Source organism: Scyliorhinus canicula, chromosome 5 (genome assembly GCF_902713615.1).
Source record: "Scyliorhinus canicula chromosome 5, sScyCan1.1, whole genome shotgun sequence".
Lineage (NCBI taxonomy): Eukaryota > Metazoa > Chordata > Chondrichthyes > Carcharhiniformes > Scyliorhinidae > Scyliorhinus > Scyliorhinus canicula.
The window spans coordinates 18252259-18277105 of NC_052150.1; the positions used below are offsets into that span (position 1 = coordinate 18252259).

At 45.8% G+C, this 24847-nt stretch overlaps 1 protein-coding gene across 2 annotated transcripts; it reads left to right on the forward strand.

Annotated features, from left to right (window-relative positions):
• Nucleotides 1–893: 893 nt before the first annotated feature.
• LOC119965817 (C-C chemokine receptor type 9-like) lies at nucleotides 894–24847 on the forward strand. Of its 2 annotated transcripts, none has more exons than XM_038796685.1 (2): nucleotides 894–989; nucleotides 23181–24847. In XM_038796685.1, the coding sequence occupies exons 1-2, from the start codon at nucleotides 894–896 to the stop codon at nucleotides 24282–24284; spliced, it is 1200 nt and encodes a 399-aa protein (XP_038652613.1). In that variant the 3' UTR covers nucleotides 24285–24847. The 2 variants fall into 2 exon arrangements, with proteins under 2 accessions (XP_038652613.1, XP_038652614.1); XM_038796686.1 differs by lacking the exon at nucleotides 894–989 and adding an exon at nucleotides 1362–1506.

The window sequence follows — 24847 nt, forward strand, 5'->3', positions numbered from 1 at the left end:
AAAGCCTACCTTTGCCTCGTGGTCTGTACTGGCGCCTCTTTTACTGCTTTTTCTTGTATGTTCCTCGCAGAATTCTTGGAATTTGTCCAGGACTGCCTGGAAGTCGCTCTTGTTTTGTCCCTTTGAGTATTCGAAGGTCTTGAAGATTTCTGCTGCTTTTTTTTACCCACAATGGTGAGTAGAAGCTTTATTTTCTCTGCATCCGCCATGCCATCTAGGTCGGACGCTACCAGTTAGATCTTGAATCTCTGCCTGAACCAACGCCAGTTTTCACTCAGATTGCCGTGGTACCTGAGCTGCTGTGGAACCGGAATCCCGAACATCATCTTGCCTGGGTGCAGTTGCTGGTTGTCACTATATGGATTTAAACAGACACCATGTTCTGAATAGATTAGTGGATGATTGTAATATGGTTGGAATCCAGCGGGTAGTTGTGTTTGGGATTCACACTTTAGTAATGGCTGTCAGCCAGCGCGGCACCCTTGGATTCAATAGAAGTTATTGGGGAGCTTGCAATCAACAAGTGGAGCTGCTTCTCTTTTCAGCTCACCAACTCCAAATTTACCCTTTTCTCATTGGCAAGGTTGGGCTGCTTGACTGCTTTTGTATCAACCCAGGAAACATCTGTCCACTTAAACAAAGTGGCGTGCGCCCTGATCGTGAACAAACATTTGCACAGCTAACAGAGTGAGGAAATTCGGGCGATGTTGACATGTTGTGCGGCGTGTCACAGTTCATTCAGGGACTCCAGGTGGAAACACATCTTTCTTTCCAGTCCAATCCTGCCACGTTGGGATGGTTTGTGGGCCCACACCAAACCTGTTTGGCTGCACCTTCCTTTGGCCACCAGGTCCTGGGGACGGACCTGAACCCCGAGCTACTGGCCAAGAAGCATGAATGACAGCCACTGCTCCACCAGACCTCCAAGCACTGGCATAATCATATCAAGAAGCACTAAATTCCTGCGATACTTCCAGCAGGAGGACAAGGTAACCCACCACTGAGGAGCTGCAAGGAAATGCAACAGTGGCACTTTCTAAATTAAAGTCACAATGCAGCTTTGGGCACTGGGAGTTGGATTTGAAGCTGTGTGTCAGCTTACGCTGTGTTCTCAGGTTGCATTGCCCCCCCCCCGAGGGTGAGCCCACCCCCCCGCTCAGCTCGATTATTGTGAAGCAGATTCTTAAGCAAAAGAGACGTCAGCTGCAATTGTTTTTGTGGTTGGGAGCGGCTTCGATACATTGTGGTCAGTTCTGCGCATATAAACTGCACCAAGAGGCCCCCAGCGTTACTGCTGCTGATCCGTGACTTCGGCGACGTCTCATGAGGCGAGGGGGTGAATTCAGCCGGCCAGAGGTGAAGTGTGAGAGTGGGGGCAGTTTGACTGTTCCCATGTGAGTGGGCTTGATCGCTACAGGCTGGTGTGGAGGGCACAGGAAACTCAACTCGTCAGCCACACACACACACACACACAGAGGGGTCTGCTGCTCAGCTTCTTCCATGCAGGTAGCCAGCAATTTGTTAACGGAGAGTTTGGTCAGTTGTCTTAACTAAACCTGTGATCCAGATGTCAGAGAGTTTGTTTTTTTTAATCATCCGAGTAATATTCTGGGATGTCCTGAGTTAGTATTTTAACTGGATTGCTGCTCAGGACAGAGGCTGATTGCATTGTTGGGATTGTTTGCAATTTGGCATTCTGGTGTCTGTCTTGCTGAGTGTCAATGTGAAAGGTCTTTTCAGCAAAATTCGAAGTTCCCGCGGAACGACTGTTAGCTTCTACTGTCTGAAGACAATTACTCATTAACGGCAAACATTTCTTGATGCAGAGAGGATGGTATGACTGTGCGATTCTCGGTCACAAACTGGGCTCGAAGCACAATCCACACATTCTTTTGAAGAGAAAGTGGCTGGTGGAAGGGGATGTTGCAGGGCATGAAGATTGTGTGGAAGTGCAGGATTGGGCAATGTGCTGGACATGTTTCATGATTCGATGCGAAAAAGCACCTGGATTTGTCAGATCTTCCAGGGAAGAAGAGGAATGGTTGATGTGCGATCTTTATGGGGAATGCTCAATCTGTTATGAAGGAGGGCCAATCTCTTTCCAAGGAGCTTGCTGACTCGGTGCATCTAACAGTATTACAGAGGGCTCTGTCTGCACACTGCCTAACAGAAGGTTCAGTGGATCAGGGTGCAGCCTTAATCTGTTTGAGATTTTTTTGGGGGTAAAATAAAATTATACTTGTAAACAAACATAACTTCATCTGGGGGGGGGGGGGGGGGGGGACTCCTGGCTGGGAACCAGCTTCAAGAGCTCATTGGGGCTCTTCATTCGTGGCCACTGCAATGAGAGGCATGAGGACTATTTAGAATTTTTCTGCTGGATGGAGGCGCTCACTGAGAGTTGATGTGGATTTTGAAGGAGGCACAGGGGACTCTCCCGGCTGCGAGGCCGTGGAGGAAGATTTGGAAGTTGTGTGAGCTTGTTCAGGATAGAGATTGTTTTTATGTTGAATGTAAAGCTCAGACGCAGGCCGGTCGATCAAAGGTTTTGGTCCCAGTAAGAAGTCTTACAACACCAGGTTAAAGTCCAACAGGTTTGATTCAAACATGAGCTTTCGGAGCACGGCTCCTTCCACAGTCACCCGAGGAAGGAGCAGTGCTCCGAAAGCTCATGTTTGAAACGAACATGTTGGACTTTAACCTGGTGTTGTAAGACTTCTTACTGTGCTCACCCCAGTCCAACGCCGGCATCTCCACATCAAAGGTTTTGGTGCCTGCCTTTCTGGTCCTCGCGAGTTTACCTCCCACTCTACTTCATCAGCCATTCCTGATAATCTAACCCCTCTGTTCTGATATCATCCCTGTCAATGTTTTTATCCCCATCTTCGCCAGTGCCCCCATATTAGTGGCGTCTAACAAACATTCTATAATAGCTTTGCATAACGTATCCGCTTTTAAATCACATTCCCCTGGGAAGGAACTCCAGTACTTTGCATATTTTATGAATTCGTTAACCTGCTTTGCTGTTTTAAATTATTTTTGAATCTGTACTTCCATATTCCTTAGCTTCAACCCATCTCTTTTCCAAGGTGGGGCTGACTCTTACTCTCCTACCAAAGCACACCACGTCACCCTTATCTATTGGCCATTTACATACATTCTGTAGGTTTACTGATGTCTCCTGGTGTCTGGTTGTAGTCTTTCTCAGTGTTGGATCCCCCCCCCCCCCCCCACCGGCCACTTCTGTACCCACAATTTAGTTTCACCCTCAAATTTCGAAATTGTCCTTCCATTTCCTGAATCCAACCCCAGCACCCACCTCTGTGGGGGGCTCTTCTTTCACCAGCCTGAGTAATTACCCCGCTCTCTGTTTCCCAGCCAGCTTGTCAACCATTCTGCACCTTATCCCGTAACTTTTTAGGAGACCAAACATAAATTTGTAGCGCGTGCTATCACTTCTGAACCACTTCAATCATCGATGGAGAAATGCAAAGTGGCAAACGCCAGTTATTTATGATGATATATTATTACATTTATTATCTATTGTCTCTCATTCCATTCTTGGCTTTATTTGTGGTTATATTTCAATCATTTTCTCTCAGACTGACTCAGCAACCCCATAACCCTCATATACGATAAATCTACCTCACTCAGCCTTGAATATATGCAATTACCCAGCCCCCACTGTCCTTGAGGGTTGGGAATTCTGAAGATTAATGCTCCTCTGAGAGAATTAATTCCTCCTCATATCCATCTTAAAAGAGAGACCACTAATTTTTTTTAATTGTGCCCCCTAGTTCTCGATTTTCCCATTGAGGGGAAACATCGTCTCCATCATCTACGCTGTCAGGTCCCCCTCAGGATCTTATATGTTTTAATAAGGTCACCTCAAAGTCTTCTAAACTCCAATGAGTACAGGCCTCACCTTGCCCAGCATTTCCTCGTCAGACAACCTCTTCAGCCCAGGAATCAACCTAGTGAACCTCCTCTGGACTGCCTCCAATGCAATCTATCCCTCCTTAAGTCAGGAGACTGAAACCGTTTGCAGTACTCCACGTGCAGTTTCACCAATGCCCTGTACAATTTATAGACTTCCCTACTTTTATACTCCCATCTTCCTTCCATTAAAAGGCCAACATTCTACTTGCCTTCCTATACTTTCCGTACTTGTATGCTACCTTTTAGTGGTTCGTGTATGAGAACAACCAGAGCCCTTTGTACCTCCGCATTCTGCAATCTCCCCCCCCCCCATTTTAATAATATTCTGCTTTTTTATTCTTCCTTCCAAAGTGGGCGACCTCCCGCAATCATACTCCATCTGTCAATTTTTTGCCCACTTATGTAACCTGTCCATATCCCTTTGCAGCCTTTTAGTGCCTTCCTCACAACTTGCTTACCTACCTACCTTCACATTGTCAGCAAGTGCAGGTGGGCACAAGTTGGTAACAGCCACTTTTAGGGTCTTTCAAATGTATCTGGAGTCACGACTGAAGTTTGCACAGCCAGAAAAGAACAGCTGAGCAAAACTGGGCACTGATAACGTTCTTGCCGTTTGGCGGCTTGGAGCACCCTGACCAAATCAGGGCATTCCCTGCTCGATGCACTTTGGGCAAAATCTTAGCCCTCGCCGATAGATCTGCGATATTAATGAGATAGCCACTCACCAATATTGCCCTGAATCACTGCGGACACACCTGGCTCGCATGTCAACTTGCAACTGCAAAAGAGTTGGTTTGCAATCTTCCGTCAGCAAGTGCGTCATTTTAGAACGATCGTAACACCAGTGAGGCTGTCCTCCCAGATTCCTGTGCGAGCCAGTGAATTGGGATAGGAGCTTTGAGAAGCCCACAAAAGCCGGCAAGGTCAAGCTGCTGTAGTCGGCCCTGGGCATTAAGGGTGACGGTGGGTGGATTAGAGTTAAGTTACAGATCAGCCAGCCTTGACCTAATTGACTTGTCAAGGGGACCGAACGGCCGACACCTGCTCCTATTTGGTGTTGTAGGGCGAAGGCATGAGGCGTGTCGAAAATAACCTGTGAATTCTCACGGAGCTGAGGGATGGTGTTAACCATTCTGACCCAGCTTAGACTAATTAAAAATATATCCAGAGGGCACTCCCAAAATTAATAACCCAGAAAGTATTGGGATAACATTTAAAATGGGGGACAATTCAGTCAGATCTATCTCACATGTCAGGACAGGATTCCCTCAGCATTCATAATGCGAAGGATTCATAATCACAAAGAACTGGGAGGTTATTAACGGTCAGAAAACATCAAACACACTGTGGCTCTTTTATTTCCAGAAAAGAGAAGGGTTAACCGAATAGAGGACTTTAGTACAATGAAAAGGTTTTGATGGGATAGGTATGGAGAAGGTGCTTCCAACTGGGAGTGGGGAGGGGGGAGTTCAAAGTCAGGGGCCATAAATATGAGGTCAGTAAATAAAGTCGCCATTGTCCCAGATGACCATCGGCTGCATTCCCCTTTGAGGGGGAGAGCTGACTGGTGGTGATTTAACCTGAGGGTCACCACACCTCAGGCCTGGGGTGAGTTTGAGAAGGCGGGGCCTTCATGAATAACCTCTGCCTAAGGATGTGGAAGCATTGGAAAGGGTACAGAGGAGATTTACAAGGATGTTGCCTGGTATGGAGGGAAGATCTTATGAGGAAAGGCTGAAGGACTTGAGGCTGTTTTCGTTAGAGAGAAGAAGGTTAAGAGGTGGCTTAATCGAGGCATACAAGATGATCAGAGGATTAGATAGGGTGGACAGTGAGAGCCTTTTTCCTCGGATGGTGATGTCTAGCACGAGGGGACATAGCTTTAAATTGAGGGGAGATAGATATAGGACAGATGTCAGAGGTAGGTTCTTTACTCAGAGAGTGGTAAGGGCGTGGAATGCCCTGCCTGCAGCAGTAGTGGACTCGCCAACACTAAACGCATTCAAATGGCCATTAGATAGGCATATGGACGATAAGGGAATAGCGTAGAGGGACTTTAGAGAGGTTTCACAGGACGGCGCAACATCGAGGGCCGAAGGGCCTGTACTGCGCTGTAATATTCTATGTTCTATATGTTCAAAAGACTAGATCGAGGGTTATGTTGAGACGGCAATTTTGTTTTTGCAAGAGGAATCCAAAATATTTGCTTGGGCAAGTCATTTTTCCAAACTTTGGAAAAGCTAAGAAAGGTTTAGTAGGTGGATTTTGTAATCTACATGATAATGTATGTTTGAGATGGCTGGTCTCACTCTACCTGACACTTTTTTAGATGAGAAAGTGGCTAATTTGTGAGGGATTGCGTGTCATCAGCATAAAAGCCAGGGACCAACACTCATATTGAAACCTCTTAGATATCTCAACAGCCTCACAAGGGAAAAATCACTGAATAGCCTTTTCACGTTCTAGAAACCATCGGGAAACCTACATACTTTCTGCTTTGCATCAAGGAATCGGGGCTTTTTCTTGGCAGACTCCAAAGGAAAAGGTATGAGACTAATGGTCAAAGGAGTGGAACAGATTTAATCTGCCTAGAGGTAAGGGTTTGAGTTATGAGGAGAGTCCAGCGAAGTTGGGTTTAGTTCACTGCAGCCTGGGTGGCAGGGTAGCACAGTGGCCAGCACTATTGCTTCACAGCGCCAGGGTCTCCAGTTCAATTCCCGCTTGGATCACTGTCAGTGCGGAGTCTGCATGTTCTCCCCGTGTCTGCGTGGGTTTCCTCCGGGTGCTCCAGTTTCCTCCCACAAGTCCCAAAAGACGTGTCGTTAGGTGAATTGGACATTCAGAATTCTCCTAGTATACCCGAACAGGCGCCTGATTGTGGTGACTAGGAGCTTTTCACAGTAACTTCATTGTGGTGTTGATGTAAGCCTACTTGTGACAATAATAAACATTATTATTACGTGAGGTCTCCAAGGTTATGAAGCTATTGCTGGTTGAACAGTGATAGATTGTTTCACTGGTTAGAATGACTGTATTGGGGGCTCCACAGAGGACTTGAGATAAAAATGGAAGTTTTGAAATTTTACCCGCACGCAGAATGTTTTGCAATTTGATATCTGTGTCATAAGTTACCCCATAGGAGCCCCTCAAAACCATAGTGCCCTTTGATCAAACCGTGGCTGATCTGTATTTTAACTTCAACTACCCTGTCTTGGTTCCATAGCCGTAGCCAACAAATATTGTAGGTGTTGGAACCTGAAACAAGAACAGAGGACGCTGAAAAAGAACTCCGCAGTCCCTATCGGGAGACAAAACGTTTAGAGATCATGGACTCTTGGTCAGAATAGAAAGGAGGGAGAATGTAGAAACTGCGACAAAAGGTAGCAATTTTGAGGACAAAAGATAGGTGGCCTGAATATGTGAGAAAACCTACCAATCTCAGTTTCGAGATTATCAATTGTTCCCAATTGCCGTAACAGCTTTTTGGGGGTGAGAATTCCACATTTACACACCCCCTTTCATGAGAAATAGTGCATTCTGACTTCACCCGCTGACCAGCTTTACAGTTGTTCTCCTTTGATCAGTCCTGCCCCCCCCCCCCCCCCGCAGTGGAAATAGTTCCTCTGTATCTACCCAACTCAGGAGTGAGTAAGAGATTGGGTCTTGGGCCAAATAGGATATTTCTGGAAGTTCACACTCCATAGGCTGGATTTTACATGGGCGACGGACTTCTGGCTAAAAGGTCGGGTGGGGCTAGAACACCCACTCCCTCCCCCGCCCATGATACCGACAGAAGCCCTGAAGTAATTGAACAGCGTTAATTGCTTCAGGGCGAGACTTTCACCCCTTTCGGAGAGGGAATCCTGCCTGTACGTGCTGCTGACCATTCAGGTTGTCTGGCAGGTCTGTAGTCCCAGCAGCGCTACCGGGAGATGTGGTCGCTCCTGGGACTGCAGACCATCGCCGACGCTGAGGAGACCGAGCTGACAGGCAAGTCCAGGGTTGAGGGTTGTGGCGTGGGGGGGGGGGGGGGGGGGGGGTGTCTGGGATCATGAGAACAGGGAGGATGGTTATGGTTGGTGGGGGGGTGGTTCTGACGTTTAGATCATAGAATTTACAGTGCATTTTTTTTCTGGGTGAAACTGAAGATGGCTGACGAGAAGAAACAAACATCGAAACCAGCTTCCAAGAGGGGAACCAAGAAAGTCATGCCTGACTTGCCTGTCAGCTCGGCGATGGCCTGCAGTCCCAGGAGCGACCACATCTCCCGGTAGCGCTGCTGGGACTACAGACCTGCCAGCCAACCTGAATGGTCAGCAGCACGTACAGGCAGGATTCCCTCTCCGAAAGGGGTGAAAGTCTCGCCTTGAAGCAATTAACACTGTTCAATTACTTCAGGGCCTCTGTCGGTATCATGGGCGGGGGAGGGAGTGGGTGTTCTAGCCCTACCCGACCTTTTAGCCAGAAGTCCGTCGCCCATGTAAAATCCAGCCTATGGAGTGTGAACTTCCAGAAATATCCCATTCCCAGGAGGCCATTTGGCCCATCGAGTCTGCACCGGCCCTTGGAAAGAGCATCCTCCACCCTATACCTGTAACCCAGTAACCCCACCTAACCTTTTTGGACACTAAGGGCAATTTAGCATGGCCAATCCACCTAACCTGTACGTCTTTGGGCTGTGGGAGGGAACCGGAGCACCCGGAGGAGACGCACGCAGACATGGAGAGAACGTGCAAACTCCACACAGTGACCCAAGTGGGAATCGAACCTGGGGAGGGGTTGCTCCATTGGACCTGGGGGCCCACCAAAAAAGCTATTTGATGAGAGGGTAAAAGTTGAAGATTGTTTCCAATTTATTTGTTAACTAGATTATTACCTTTTGCCCGACACCAACCTGTGCAGCTAAATTCCTGACCTTCCTGTAGGACATGGGCCTCCCTCTGCCGTGGGTGAAATACAGGTGGGGGTTCGATGACAGCCTTAAGTGACCATTGAGGGCCTCGATGGGCCATCTGACACCTTCACTGTACTCCCCCTCCACAACATTTCAGACAAGTTGGGTAGGTGGGGGAAGGTGGGGGAAGTTGGGAGGGTTCAAACCTTCCAGCAAGGGAACCTAAAATGCAGCCCTATCGTGTTATTATTTTCGGCATGGGGACTGGATGTCAGCTGAATGACCTCCTTCTGTCCAGTCATGACTACATGACATATTATAAATTGTGAAAACCAAGCCAAGCAGACTGAGTATTGAGCCAATTGAAGGTTTGGGAGGTGTCCCTGGGGTTGACCTTGGGGGCTGCCCCCTAACTTGAGGCAAACGTTCAAATTCAAACCCCAAAACTTCAATCCTGACATTGCACACCTCCAGAAAGTCGAATGATGAAACCTTAACCGTTTGTGATTTTCAGGTTTATGCTCCACCTACTGAATCAGTTTAATCTCAAATTAGCTGAATCATATCGAATTTTCCATAGTGTATTTACACATAAGACTTGCCTTTTATTGAATAGTTACGGAGGCTATAGTTACGAAAGCTCAAAAAATTGCTGACCTATTGACCAGAAGAGCAAAGGTAAGAGAAAACGTAATTTCAAAATTAAGCAAGATTTGAGAGGGTAAAAGTTGAAGATTGTTTCCAATTTACTTGTTAACTAGATTATTACTGAAGGAATGAAAGGGGAAGTTAGAAATTATTAAGGGATTGTAACAACATAATGGGCGAGATTCTCCATTTGGGAGACTTGTTCTCCCGCCGGAGGAGGATTGCTACTGACTTATGTTCTCCCTGGCAGGGCAAATCGGGAAGAAATTCTATATCCTTTGCCATGGCGAAGAATATAAGGAATTCCCGAAGGATATATGCTATCAGGCCGCCATTTCGAGCAGACAGCCCCACGGCCGGCCACATGTCCCCCTACACTCCAAATCGGCCCCTCCCCACACCGCAAAGCAGCCCCCCCACCCCCGGATTGCCTGGGTGTCTCCCCTTCCCCCAAATACGGGGGGGTGACACGATCCACCCCTCCCCGTGATTCCTGGACTAGGGAGCCCCCGGCACCCCCTTAGTACAGAGAGCCCTCCAAGGGACCCTCTTAATAGGGAGGTCCCCCAATGGGACCCATGAATAGGGAGAACCCCCCAGGACCCCTAACTGAAGGAACCACCCGTAGAGATCTCTAACTAGAGGGGCCACCCTTAACTAAAGGAATTTCTGCCTACGGCGCTGAGGACCTGGGTTCGAATCCCGGCCCTGGGTCACTGTCTGTGAGGAGTTTACACATTCTCCCCGTGTCTGCGTGGGTTTCACCCCCACAACCCAAAGATGTGCAGGTTAGGTGGATTGGCCACGTTAAATTGCCCCTTAATCGGAAAAAATAATTGGGTACTCTAAATTAAAAAAAAACTAAAGAATTTCCCCACAGACCCATGTTCCCATTGCCTTTTTAATCCCAGGGGACTGACTGAATATCTAGAACATAGAACATAGAACGATACAGCGCAGTACAGGCCCTTCGGCCCTCGATGTTGCACCGACATGGAAAAAATCTAAAGGCCATCTAACCTACACTATGCCCTTACCATCCATATGCTTATCCAATAAACTTTTAAATGCCCCCAATGTTGGCGAGTTCACTACTGTTGCAGGTAGGGCATTCCACGGCCTCACCACTCTTTGCGTAAAAAACCCACCTCTGACCTCTGTCCTATATCTATTACCCCTCAATTTAAGGCTATGTCCCCTCGTGCTAGCCACCTCCATCCGCGGGAGAAGTCTCTCGCTGTCCACCCTATCTAACCCTCTGATCATTTTGTATGCCTCTATTAAGTCACCTCTTAACCTTCTTCTCTCTAACGAAAACAACCTCAAGTCCATCAGCCTTTCCTCATAAGATTTTCCCTCCACACCAGGCAACATCCTGGTAAATCTCCTCTGCACCCGTTCCAAAGCTTCCACGTCCTTCCTATAATGAGGCGACCAGAACTGTACGCAATACTCCAAATGCGGCCGTACTAGAGTTTTGTACAACTGCAACATGACCTCATGGCTCCGGAACTCAATCCCTCTACCAATAAAGGCCAACACACCATAGGCCTTCTTCACAACCCTATCAACCTGGGTGGCAACTTTCAGGGATCTATGTACATGGACACCGAGATCCCTCTGCTCATCCACACTACCAAGAATTTTACCATTAGCCAAATATTCCGCATTTCTGTTATTCTTTCCAAAGTGAATCACCTCACACTTCTCCACATTAAACTCCATTTGCCACCTCTCAGCCCAGCTCTGCAGCTTATCTATGTCCCTCTGTAACCTGCAACATCCTTCCGCACTGTCTACAACTCCACCGACTTTAGTGTCATCAGCAAATTTACTCACCCATCCTTCCGCGCCCTCCTCTAGGTCATTTATAAAAATGACAAACAGCAACTGCCCCAGAACAGATCCTTGTGGTACGCCACTCGTAACTGAACTGCATTCTGAACATTTCCCATCAACTACCACTCTCTGTCTTCTTTCAACTAGCCAATTTCTGATCCACATCTCTAAATCACCCTCAATCCCCAGCCTCCGTATTTTCTGCAATAGCCGACCGTGGGGAACCTTATCAAACGCTTTACTGAAATCCATATACACCACATCAACTGCTCTACCCTCGTCAACCTGTTCAGTCACCTTCTCAAAGAACTCGATAAGGTTTGTGAGGCATGACCTACCCTTCACAAAACCATGCTGACTGTCCCTAATCATATTATTCCTATCTAGGTGATTATAAATCGTATCTTTTATAATCCTCTCCAAGACTTTACCCACCACAGACGTTAGGCTCACCGGCCTATAGTTACCGGGGTTATCTCTACTCCCCTTCTTGAACAAAGGGACCACATTTGCTATCCTCCAGTCCTCTGGCACTATTCCTGTAGCCAACGATGACCTAAAAATCAAAGCCAAAGGCTCAGCAATCTCTTCCCTGGCTTCCCAGAGAATCCTAGGATAAATCCCATCCGGCCCCGGGGACTTATCTATTTTCACCTTGTCCAGAATTGCCAACACTTCTTCCCTACGCACCTCAATGCCATCTATTCTAATAGCCTGGGTCTCAGCATTCTCCTCTACAATATTATCTTTTTCTTGAGTGAATACTGACGAAAAGTATTCATTTAGTATCTCGCTTATCTCCTCAGCCTCCACACACAACTTCCCACCACTGTCCTTGACTGGCCCTACTCTTACCCTAGTCATTCTTTTATTCCTGACATACCTATAGAAAGCTTTTGGGTTTTCCTTGATCCTACCTGCCAAAGACTTCTCATGTCCCCTCCTTGCTTGTCTCAGCTCTCTCTTTAGATCCTTCCTCGCTTCCTTGTAACTATCAAGCACCCCAACTGAAACTTCACGCCTCATCTTCACATAGGCCTCCTTCTTCCTCTTAACAAGAGATTCCACTTCTTTGGTAAACCACGGTTCCCTCGCTCGACCCCTTCCTCCCTGCCTGACTGGTACGTACTTATCAAGAACATGCAATAGCTGTTCCTTGAACAAGCTCCACATATCCAGTGTGCCCAACCCTTGCAGCCTACTTCTCCAACCAACACATCCTAAGTCATGTCTAATGGCATCATAATTGCCCTTCCCCCAGCTATAACTCTTGCCCTGCGTGGTATACTTATCCCTTTCCATCACTAACGTAAAGGTCACCAAATTGTGGTCACTGTTTCCAAAGTGCTCACCTACCTCCAGATCTAACACCTGGCCTGGTTCATTACCCAAAACCAAATCCAATGTGGCCTCGCCTCTTGTTGGCCTGTCAACATATTGTGTCAGGAAATCTGTGCTGAGATCCTTTGCAGCGGATTTTAACTCCCACCGTCCTGTGTAAATGAGGCAGCAGCAGCTTTGATGATAGTGCTGGATCACTTACGACCCTCTTTACATTGGTGTCTGACCACTGCCACCTTGGACAAGGTGGTTAGGAGGATGGTTGGAGCGCCTGCCTATTTTAAACGGGCAGGCCACTTTTGGAATACAAATTAAAGTCTTTCAGCATAGGTGGTGATTTTGAGGTACAAATATGTACGCGGTATGCACGTGCTTCCACTGGAGTGCCGTCAAGTGGTCTAACCAGCAGTCTTTAAAAAGGGCTTCCGATAGCTGCTCAGAAACAATGGCCCAAAGAAATGTTTCATTGAGGGCTGAAGACCCTCTGTGCTGTAGATCTCTATGATTTTATTGTGGGGCTAGGGGCAGCAGGAACATATTCCCACTGTGGACTGGCTCCCTCTCACTGGTGAGCTGCGTCAGAAGACTAGCTTAGTGTGCGCAGCTCCATAGCTCAATGGGACCCCCACCTCAAATTCTCCTGGGCTTCACAGCAGTTACAAGGAGCCTTCATGTTCTGTTTCACTTTGAAGTGGCCGACTGGCAGATTTGAAAGTTGAAACGCAGCCACCAAAATTCTCATGGTGTGGACGGAGGTTTCAGAAACACAACTGGCATGGAAACATAGGTATCAGGAGCAGAAGTAGGCCATTCAGCCCTTTGAGACTGCTCCTCCATTCAATCAGATCATGGCTGATCTCTTCCTGGTCTCAAATCAACCTCCCCACCTGTTCCCCATATCCCTTTAATCTATTTTTAAAAATCAGATATATATCCATCTCCTTCTTGAAACCATTTAATGACTGAGACAGAACCTCTGCCTTTCTGCAAAGACCCACAACAAGTAGATACACACACACACGGGGCATGTTTAAAGCCCAAAGGAACAACTCATTTTTGGAAATTGCGAAGCTAAGAGGGGCAAGATTTTGTCTACCGCCGCCCATGAGAGACAGAAATTAATTAGATGTGGTGGACTTGCCACCCTGTTTCCGCTTTATTGCCTTGCAATGGGTGACTAAGCCTGACTCACGCAGCACATTTAGTTATCTATGCAAATTCAGGTCTTATGAGGTACATATACAGGACTAGTGGGCTTGACAGGGTAGGTGCTGAGCGATCGTTTCCCCTTGTGGGAGAATCGAGGACCAGAGGGCATGATCTCAGAGGAAGGGGTCACCCATTTAAGACAGAGGTGAGAAGGAATCTCTTCATCAGAGGGTAGTGAGTCTGTGGAATTCTTTACTGCAGGGAGCTGTAGAGGACAGGTCGCTAAGTATGTTCAAGGCTGAGAGAGACAGATTTTTAATCATTAAGGGAATCAAGGGTGATGGGGATCAGGTGGGAAAGTGGAGTTGAGGATTAGAACATAGAACATAGAACAGTACAGCTCAGAACAGGCCCTTCGGCCCTCGATGTTGTGCCGAGCAATGGTCACCCTACTCGAACCCACGTATCCGCCCTATACCCGTAACCCAACAACTTCCCCCCCCCCCCCCCCAACCTTACTATTAGGACACTACGGGCAATTTAGCATGGCCAATCCACCTAACCCGCACATCTTTGGACTGTGGGAGGAAACCGGAGCACCCGGAGGAAACCCACGCGCACACGGGGAGGACGTGCAGACTCCGCACAGACAGTGACCCAGCCGGGGGGGGGGAGCTGGGGGGGGGGGGGGGGGGGGGAGAGCTGGGGGGGGGGGGGAGCTGGGGGGGGGGGGGGGGGGAGAGCTGGGGTGGGGGGAGAGCTGGGACGGCGCTGGAGGAAGGATTGTGTGAGGTGCTGTGGAGGGTGAATGCCTTGACTTTGTGTGTGAGGCTGGAGCTGGTACAGCTGAAGATGGTGTACAGAGCGCACCTGTCAAAGTAAAGGCTGAGCCGGCTATTTAAGGGGGTGGAGGGTGTCTATGAGCGATGTGGGAGGGGTCCTGCGAACCATGTTCATCTGTTTTGGTCCTGCCCGAAGCTGGAAAGGTTTTGGAGGGCGGTTTTTAGCACCATTTCGGGGGGTTTGCATGTGGATGTGGAGCCCAGTCCCCTGGAAGCTATATTCGGGATGTTGGACCTGCCGAAGTTGGCAGTATTCAGCTCTCAACTGGTCTTTAATGTCACATGGAGTGAACCAAGTTGGCTATCTAAGGACACAATGTTAAAATGACGTGTGTTTTAGCCTTCACCTCAGTGATTCCTCACAGGCAGGTTCTGGTGGGTGGAGGTCAGCTTCTCCACCCTGTGCTTTGGCGTAGTGGGGGGGGGGGGGGGGGGGATCTACTGGAGTTCTTAGCCCCAGAGGTGAAATTTGCTCTAAGGGGGCAAGTGATGGGTTCTACAAAAGTTGGGGTTTGTTCATTCTGAGTTTTGGAGAGTTGGTTACCGTTGACTGTTGAAGGAGGGGTGGGGGGAGGGGGAGGTATGGGTGGGTGGGGGGGTTTTAATGTGTTGGGTCGGTTTGTTATTATAAAATGTAAAAATGTTGAAAATTTGGAATAAAAATACTATAAAAAGATAAATGTCAGAGAAGAAGTGACAGCAGCTGCTGGTAGGTTTTGACCAAGCATAACCCAAAAGCTGCTCTCAAAATGAGTTCCTCACAGCAAGGGACAGCAGTGGAGCTATTAACTGCTGACTTCAATGTTCAGCTCCATTCATGATTCTTCCAATAATAAAGCAGCCCATTCTAACCTACAGCAGGACCTGCGCAACATCCAGACCCGAGTTGAGAAGTTTCAGGTAACATGCCATGTAAAGACCAAATAACCATCTTAAACAAGAGAAAGACCAACCACCCATACTGGCCTTCACCATCCACACCAGTATTGAGTTCGGCAATATCTTTTTTTAAAAATAAATTTAGATTACCCAATTATATTTTCCAATTAAGGGGCAATTTAGTGTGGCCAATCCACCTACTCTGCACATTTTTGGGTTGTGGGGGGTGAAACCCACGCAGACACGGGGAGAATGTGCAAACTCCACACGGACAGTGACCCAGAGCCGGGATCGAACCTGGGACCTCAGCGCCGTGAGGCAGTTGTGCTAACCACTAGGCCACCGTGCTGCCCTCAGTTCGGCAATATCTTAATTGAATCATTGCATCAAGATTGGTGACACAAAGGTAATGTTGGGTTTTCTCCTTCAGGGTTGTTGAATTCTACAGTGCACCCTGTAGATTGTACAAACCAACTCTGTCTTCTCCGGGTAACTGGTGTTAGTAAAAGACGATATGAAAAAGATGAGCAATATTACCACAATGGATAGCATTTTAACATTGTAGAACAGCAAAACGGCAGCACAAAACACAGGGTTAAAGCATGCTCTTCTACTGATTAGCAATGCCACAATAGTGCACAGAGCAGGATAATAACCTTACCATACTAATAAGCTAAAGTGCAAGTTAATAATGGCAAACGCAAGACATGATGAAGGTGGCAGAGTTGTTCAGCTCCGAGATTGGTGTTGGGACATTTCCATCAATGATTTGGATTTGGAGACCTAACGCACGTTCTTCAAAGTTGCAGATGGTCAGAAAGGAGGGCCTTTTGGTTCAGAGGGAACAGCTCAGGAAATAGGAAACGAGTTGGGCAAAGTTTGCAATAGGAGCAATAATGGGTGATGCACAGACAAGCGTAAAGCAGCACACACAAGATGGGATACGTTGGCCACAGTGCAGACCATGAACGGAGCTGAACTAGCTAAGTTTGAAGATGAAGGTATAGGTACCCGAGACTCAATGCTCAACAGGCTCAACCACTGCAGAGCAGCAGGCGCCAAAGCAAGTAGATTGTTGATCCATATCATTGAAATAATCTCCGGCAGTTCACCATCAGGGAGAGTGGGAAGTCCAGCAGGACAAACAACGATCATGGATGCTACTGCAATCCCTGAAGAGACAGGGCTGGAGCAACCAATGAGTCCACGGGGAAGATTATGTCAGCACTGGAGATATGTAAAAAGGGCATCTAACGTTGGGGTCTCTACTACATCTGAGCCCTATTGCAATGTGTTTATTATGCTGCCATCTGTATTTGGCCGGTATGAAGACAGATTCAATTCAGATCTGCCTGAAGGGGCAGGCCTTGATCGATAAGCTGATGGGTTATTTTTATTTTGCAACTTTTGTCTTGTAAACAGGGGTGAAGAGTGAATTTGGGGCAAAATCAGCTGCAGTTGTACTCTGCTTGTTTTCTTGTTTACGTTATGCAACGTACAATGCGGTGATCTGAAATGACTGAGAGCATTAAGGATGTGGGCTAACCTGTGGTCTGTACTCACAAGCTCTGCACCTGACTAGTAAATCTTTGTATGACAGTGGTTTGAATGAAAAAAATGCAACGTTTAACTGAAAACCACCTCAGCACCAGCGTACAAAAAAAAAACGTGTTTTCGCATTTAACCCTAGTGATGATGTAGATGAAAGTGGTCTGCACCCACCATTTCAGATAAGCATATGGCGTGACTAAAATGCACTGATGATATTTCAAAACAGCAGGTAGAAAATGTTATTGCAAAATGTTGGTTCATTGTGTTTGTTCTGGTGATAGGTCACACTTTGCGGCCATTTTATATGGTTATTTATGGACCTGGGCTCTTTACATGGTGCATTTACACTGTAGCACTACTTTAGTATCAATGCCCATTCACCCAAGAGACACGAGATTCCCTGCAGGAGATAATGTTCACTTTGATGGAATCAGATCAAACCTTCACACCTGATTTACATCTTTGCAAGATTGGCATCGGTGCAAAGCCAAATCATTCTTTTTGAAGGGCGTTTTCTCCTAAGGTATAAACTGTCATGGCTGTTTGAAATTTCCTCACATTTGTCCTAAAGAGCGAAAGACTAAAAATTGGGCAACCTGGCTCTCTTTTCGGCAATAATTAAGGGAGTGAATTTCCTTGGACTGGCTGCCATAACTGATGGAGAGGCCCAGTAAATATACCAAACACACACAGAAACTTGGCTCCCGGTGACCTGCCATTGAAGTGATTCACTGGATTGTGACAATTCTCAAGGACATTCTTGGCAAAAGCTTATGCAATTCAGAATTGCAAGTGATTCAGAAACTCTATAACACAGTATAGAAAAATATCAAAGCCAAAATAACCACGCCCATCATAGTTGGATTATACTTGAAAGCAGAGACCATTTTTACTTCTTGTCTAGTGTGTTGCAAATGATTACATTGGATTCCATTTATTGTTGTAAGCTAATGGAAACCAGATTCTCTGTTCCCATCGGCAGCACACCACTTGCCCACATGTTTCCCGGCGGCACGGGGTGGCTTTAATGGGAACTCTTCTGGCCCCACTATCATTTTTGTCCGCCTGTTGTTTTCCTCCCAAAAATTAATCACATTTCAAAGTAATGGACCGAAAGCTATGAAAACCGCAAATAGGGTATGTTGAATTCTGCACCCGAATTCTCAAAATGCGTGACCATTGAGAAATGTTATGTGTCAGGGAAGATCAATCTTAAACAAGAACAGAAAATACTGGACAATCTCAGCAGGTCTGACAGCATCTGTGGAGAGAGACGGGAGCTAAGTTTTCAAATCTGGATGACATTTTGTCAAAGCTTAATCTTAAATTTAGCACTAAATTCATTAGTTTTAACCTGAGAACATTGAGCTAGCGGCAAAAGAGTAAAGAAAGTACAGAGAGTTCCTTAGAGGATCAGACTGGGGAGTTAATAATGGGGGAAACAAAAATGGCAGAGACACTAAATCAATATTTTGCCTCAGTTTTCACAGTGGCAAACACTAGAACCATTCCAACAGCAATGCAGTGGTTGTTCAAAAGGAGGAACTTAAACAATCTCTATTACTCGGGAAAAAGTACTGACAAACTATTGGGATTAAAGACAGACAAGTTCCCAGGGCCTAATGGCCTATATTTTAGGTTCATAAAGGAAGTGGCAGTCAAGGCATTGGTTATAATATTCCAAAATTCCCTGGATTGTGGAAAAGTTCCAGTGGATTGGGAAAATAGGCTAATGTAATGCCCCTGTTCAAAAAGGGAGAAAGGCAGAAAGTAGGAAACTATAGATGAGTTGATTTAATGTCTGTCATTGGGAAATTGTTGACATCCATCATTAAGGAAGTAGTAACGGGACATTTGGAAAATGAAATCCATCAAAGTCAGCATGGTTTTATGAAGGGCAAACCATGTTTGACTAATTTGCTAGAGTTATTCGAAGATGTAACAAGCAAAGTAAATAATGGGGATCCTGCAGATGCTGTATATCTGGACTCCCGGAAGGCATTTGATAAGGTGCCACAAAGGTTAATACATAGGGAAAGATCCCATGGGTTTGGGGGTAATGTATTAGCTTGGATCAAGGATTGGCTAACCAACAGAAAGCGGGAATAAATGGGTCCTTATCTGGTTGGCAAGCTGTAACTAGTGGTGTGCCACAGGGTTCGATCCTCGGGCCCCAACTACTTACAATCTACATTAATGACTCGGATGCAGGAATAGAATGTACAACAGCTAAATTTGCAGATGGCACTAAAATAGGTGGGAGAGCAAGTTGCAATGAGGAGATAAGAAATGTATAAATGGATATGCATAGATGAGGTGAGTGGACCAAAATTTGGCAGACGGAATTTAATGTGGATAAAAGTGTGAGATTATCCATTTTGGTCGGAGAAATGAAAAGGCAACTTGTCGTCTAAATGGAGAGAAACTTTAAAATGATTCAGTGCAGAGGGATCTGGGTGTCCTCATGTATGGATCACAGAAGGTTAGTATTCCAGTGCAGCAAATAATAAGAAAGGCAAATGGAATTTGGACATTGATTGCTAGTGGAATAGAGTATAAAAGTAGGGAAGTTCTGTTACAACTGTAGGGCATTGGTGAGACTGTACCTGGAGTATGCACACAGTTTTGGTCCTCATACTTGAGGATGCAAATGCATTAGAGGTGGTTCAGAGAAGGTTCACTAGATTGATTCCAGGGATGGAAGACTTGGCTTGTGAAGTGAGATTAAGCCGTTTAGGCCTATACTCGCTGGAGTTTAGAAGAATGAGAGGCAATCTAATTGAGGTACATAAGATGCTAAAGGGGATTGAAAGAGTAGACATAGAGCAGATGTTTCCTCTTGTTGGCCATTCTAGAATGAGAGGCCATAGCTTTAGGCTAAGGCGTGGTAGATTTATAACAGAAATTCGGAGGAATTACTTCACTCAAAGGAGAGTGAATTTGTGAAATTCACTACCTCAGGGTGCAGTGGGAGCCAGAATACCAAACAAATTTAAGGAAGAGATAGGTAAGTTTTTAATTAGTAGTGGGATGACGGGTTATGGGGTGCAGGCAGGAAGGTGGGGATGAGGCTGAGATGTCAGCCATGATCATATTGAATGGTGCAGCAGGTTTGAGGGGCTGAATTGCTTACTCCTGATCCTATCTATGTTCATTGATCTGAAGCTTAACTCTCTCTTCACCAATCCTGCCTGACTGTGCCCAGTATGCTGGGAGTTAAAATTGGGCAGTCATTGAGTTGTTCCTTCAGTAATTTAGCCATTACCTCCCTGTCCTTCTCCACAGACTGGCTCTTGCATTTTTTTTAAACTTTAAAAATGTTTCTTGCGATGAATATAGGGAATTGTTATATTATATTTTGTTGTTGTAATGTTATTAAAAACCCTGGTTTAAGATACACAGCTAGTGCGTACACTGGGTTGTAGATAGTTTGATGGATGGTATTTAGTCCTAGCTAAGCAGGTCATGGGACATTTTAGTGGGTACAGGTGGTGTAATTATTGGGAGAAGCCAGGTCTGTCTGTAATTTTGGCAGTTTTGCCATGTGTCTGACATGACAAAAGGATTTTCAGGTTGTTCCTGAAAGGGTCTGTCTCCAAATTCTCTATAAAGTAGGCAGCAAGTAAACCATGTTTTGTTAACTTTAGTTATAAGTGGCATTTGAACTGTATTGGTTTGCTTGGTTGCAATATTTATAGTAAAGGTGTAGGGCATACATTTAAAGATTTCCTTTTAGTTAAGAATTATTTAACTGCTAATTGTAAAGCTTCTTCTTTGATGTCAATGTTTCTAATTTAAAGTTTGTTTTTACATAAAAGATACATTCTGGTCAGTTTAATCACGCCTGGGGTGAAGCATCCTTTCTGCATACAATTGTAGAAGAGTCATTTTGGGGGCGAATGGTGCACTCCAGCCCCCGTGGTGCCCAATGGTTGCAGAAGGCCTCACGCGTACCATTGGATACCTTATGCTCCCTCTCCAGGGATACCTGGCTGCAAACATAGCCATGGAAGAGGGACAGTCAGTCGGATGGTCTCTCTTTATAAGTGCTCTAAGTACTTAGTTGAATGGTGCCCTTCACCTCTGCATCGTAACAATATAAATAACATACCATTCACAAATGAGACCATTCTAAATTGTTAAACTGTCTCCCCTTTCTCCACTGCTCTAACTGTTTCGGTGTTGTGTGACCAGCTTATAGCTGGTTTTGATATTTAGACAATGTTGATAAGAAACTTGCAGACTCCGAGTCTGATATTTTGGAGGTCCGTTTTCATTTTTGCGTGGATAAGTTACTCGTTGTCCATCTGGTTTGGTTTTTGTCCTCATCAGCTTCAATGGACAGTAACAACAGGTGTATACTGGGCAGTCAAGCAGCAGCCTCTAGTTTTATGCTTGTTGCCAGCGTACCATTCACCCGTTAAACATATTGAGACAACGTACTGTTTCCTAGATTTGTTAGCCTTACCCCTTTCATGTTCTACCCGGAAATAATGACAATTTAATTAAAGAACTTTTTTCTAAATGTTCCTCAATGAAGTTACACTGGGCAGGGTTTTCCCCTTGTAAAGTCAGGCCAATCATTCTTTGATTAGCCTAGATTTTACTGTCGAAATAATGGTGATGAATCGGGTGATACTCGCTGTATGGGAGAAATGGTACAGGAATTTCAAGTGAGAGGCAGAAGCCAGGTTAAATGTTAATAGCCAGAATCGTCCCAATTGTGCTGCTCTACCATCAGCTTAATGGAAAACATGGAAAACAGTAACTTTTCAACCTCATTGCTGAAATGCATTAAACAGTTCAGGTTTTTGTATTTGCATGAATCAAAGTTTTGTCACCACAGCTGAAAGTACCCATTTAGCCATCAAATGCATATTCATCACAAATCAATGCCTCTTTAAAATGTGAAGTCTCATTCTTTAAGCTATTAATAATAATCTTTATTAGTGTCACTCGTAGGCTTACGTTAACAATGCAGTGAAGTTACTGTGCAAATCCCCTAGTTGCCACATTCCAGCGCCTGTTCGGGTACACAGAGGGAGAATTCAAAATGTCCAACTCACCTAACAAGCACGTCTTTCGGGACTTGTGGGAGGAAACCGGAGCACCCGGAGAGAACCCACCCAGACACGGGGAGAACCGTGCAAACTCCACACAGACAAGTCACCCGAGGCTGGATTCGAACCCGGGTCCCTGGCACTGTGGAGCAGCAGTGCTAACCACTGTGCCACCGTGTCACCCCAACGTTATGTCCACTCAGGTCTCTTCTTGGATGTCCTTACACACAAAAAAAGTAAAACATTTAAAAACCAAAACTTGCAAGGAAGACCTTTGGCAACAAAATCTGGCCCTTTTAAGTTTTACCTCCCATTTGTAAATGAGTTCCATTATTTTACAGTTCATTGATGTTAGGCTCATGGAGTTCAATTGTCTGGCTTGGAATTGTCCTCCACTTCAAAATAGATTTTTATATTTTCTGCTTCCTGTCCAGAAGAAGCTCACCAGGAACTTGGCTCTGTTACCCTTCCGGACCCAAAGATACGTAACATCAAGACTGAGTGATTTATTTTCTCGGACGCTCAGTTCTTCTCCACGTTGGACCTCACGGACGTCTAGAGGATATTTTTCAGTAGAGAAAATAGATGATGGATATTTCTAGATGCTAACAACTTAATCCTTTAACTATCCGACCCTGAACTTCAACAGTAATCTTTTCAAGATCTAAGTTGTTCGTTCATTGGTGTGGTAGTAGAAGAACATTATTTGATGATTTAAAATTTTTTTTTAAGAGTACCCAATTTTTTTTTTCAATTAAGGGGCAATTTAGTGTGGCCAAACCACCTAACCAGCACATCCTTGGGTAATGGGGGTGAGATCCAGGCAGACACGGGGAGCATGTGCAAACTCCACACGGACAGTGACCCAGGACATTATTTGATTCTGCCCCTTGTTGATCAAGACCTGTAGAGCCACCTTAAATATGATTCATTTTGTGAAAATCTTGCCGCATATTTTCTTTTAATGAATCTGCCTTTGAGCCTAACTATTTTGTATGATCTGTCACTGTGGTTAACCAATAGTTTGTTCAATTGCAGGAGCCGGTAACTGGTGAGGTCCCAGCCATGGATGGATATGATGGCGACTGGAATATTTCGCTCAGCGCAGTTACTGACTACAGCTTCACCTACGACTATGACGACGAGCCCAGTGGATTGTGCAGCAGATCAGAAGTTAGGCAATTTGTCCAGTCCTTTGTCCCACCTTTCTACATTATCGTGTTTCTGTCGGGCTTTGTGGGGAACATGTTGGTGGTGGTGCTGTACGCTTTCTACAAGAGAATGAGAAACATGACCGACGTTTACCTCCTGAACCTGGCCATTGCCGACCTGCTCTTCCTGTGCACTCTGCCATTCTGGGCCATTGACGCAAGACTGGACTGGATATTCGGAGACCACCTGTGCAAGACGGTCAAGGGCTTTTACAAAATAAACTTCTTCAGCTGCATGCTGTTGCTGACCTGCATCAGCATTGACCGATACATTGCCATCGTTAAGGCAATAAAGGCACGCGCCTCAAAAAACAAAATACTCCTTCACAGCAAGCTGATCTCCCTGATTGTTTGGGTAACCGCAGTATTGCTGTCTATACCAGATTTTTGCTACAGTTCAACAGATGACGCCCAAAAGAGGTGCCGTACAGTCTATCCAGGGATGTTGAAAGCCGCCGGGTTCGCAGTCCAGGTGTCCGTCGGCTTCTTCGTGCCTTTCGCTGTCATGGTGTTCTGCTACTCCACGATCACTTGGAAACTGCTCCAAGCCAAAAGCTTTCAAAAGCACAAAGCTATAAAGGTGATAGGGACGGTGGTGAGTGTCTTCGTCCTCTCGCAATTACCGTACAACAGCTTCATGATAGTGCAAGCCATGGATGCCATCAATATCACAATAACGGACTGCAGAACCCGTAAGAACGTGGACTTTGCCACACAGATCACACAGAGCATCGCCTTCCTGCACTCTTGCCTGAACCCATTCTTGTATGTATTCCTCGGGGTGAAGTTCCGTCAGGATTTGTTGAAAATTATGAAAGATATAGGATGCGTGAGCCAAAAGCAGTTCAGGAGGGTGATCAGACCACAAAGCAGCTTCAAACGCTCTTCTGTTCATTCAGAAACAGACACTACTGGGACATTGTCCTTGTAAATGGCATTTTTAGAAGCAGGGAATTAATAGGCTGCAGGTCAGTAGCACAAATATTTCCAAACTCCAGCTCCTTGTTGAATCAAAACATCTGGTACTTGAAAGGAAAGAGACAGCTGAAAAGAGTATTTCAAAAAATATTTTTCCAATTGGACTTAATATTCACCTATTGGATATGGGAAGCCAGTTCTATTATTGTTATAAGATAAATAAATATTAAAAGAGTGGAACTTGGATAAGAACTTTGCTTTTCAAAGTCTTATCAGTCTCAAACCTCTTACTCGTCTGCAGAAAGCTATATGACACTGGGGAGTGTGGTGGCAGAGTGCTTTGGTACTCCATGCTAGGCCCCAGCTATTCACAATGTATTTTCATGATTTAGATGAGGGAACTAAATGTAATAGCTACAGATGTGCAGATGACATAAAGTTGGGTGGGAGGGTGAGCTGTGAGGAGGATGCAGAGATGCTTCAGTGTGATTTGGACAAATTGAGTGAGTGGCCAAATGCATGGCAGATGCAGTATAATGTGGATACACGCAAGGTTATCCACTTTGGTAGCAAAAA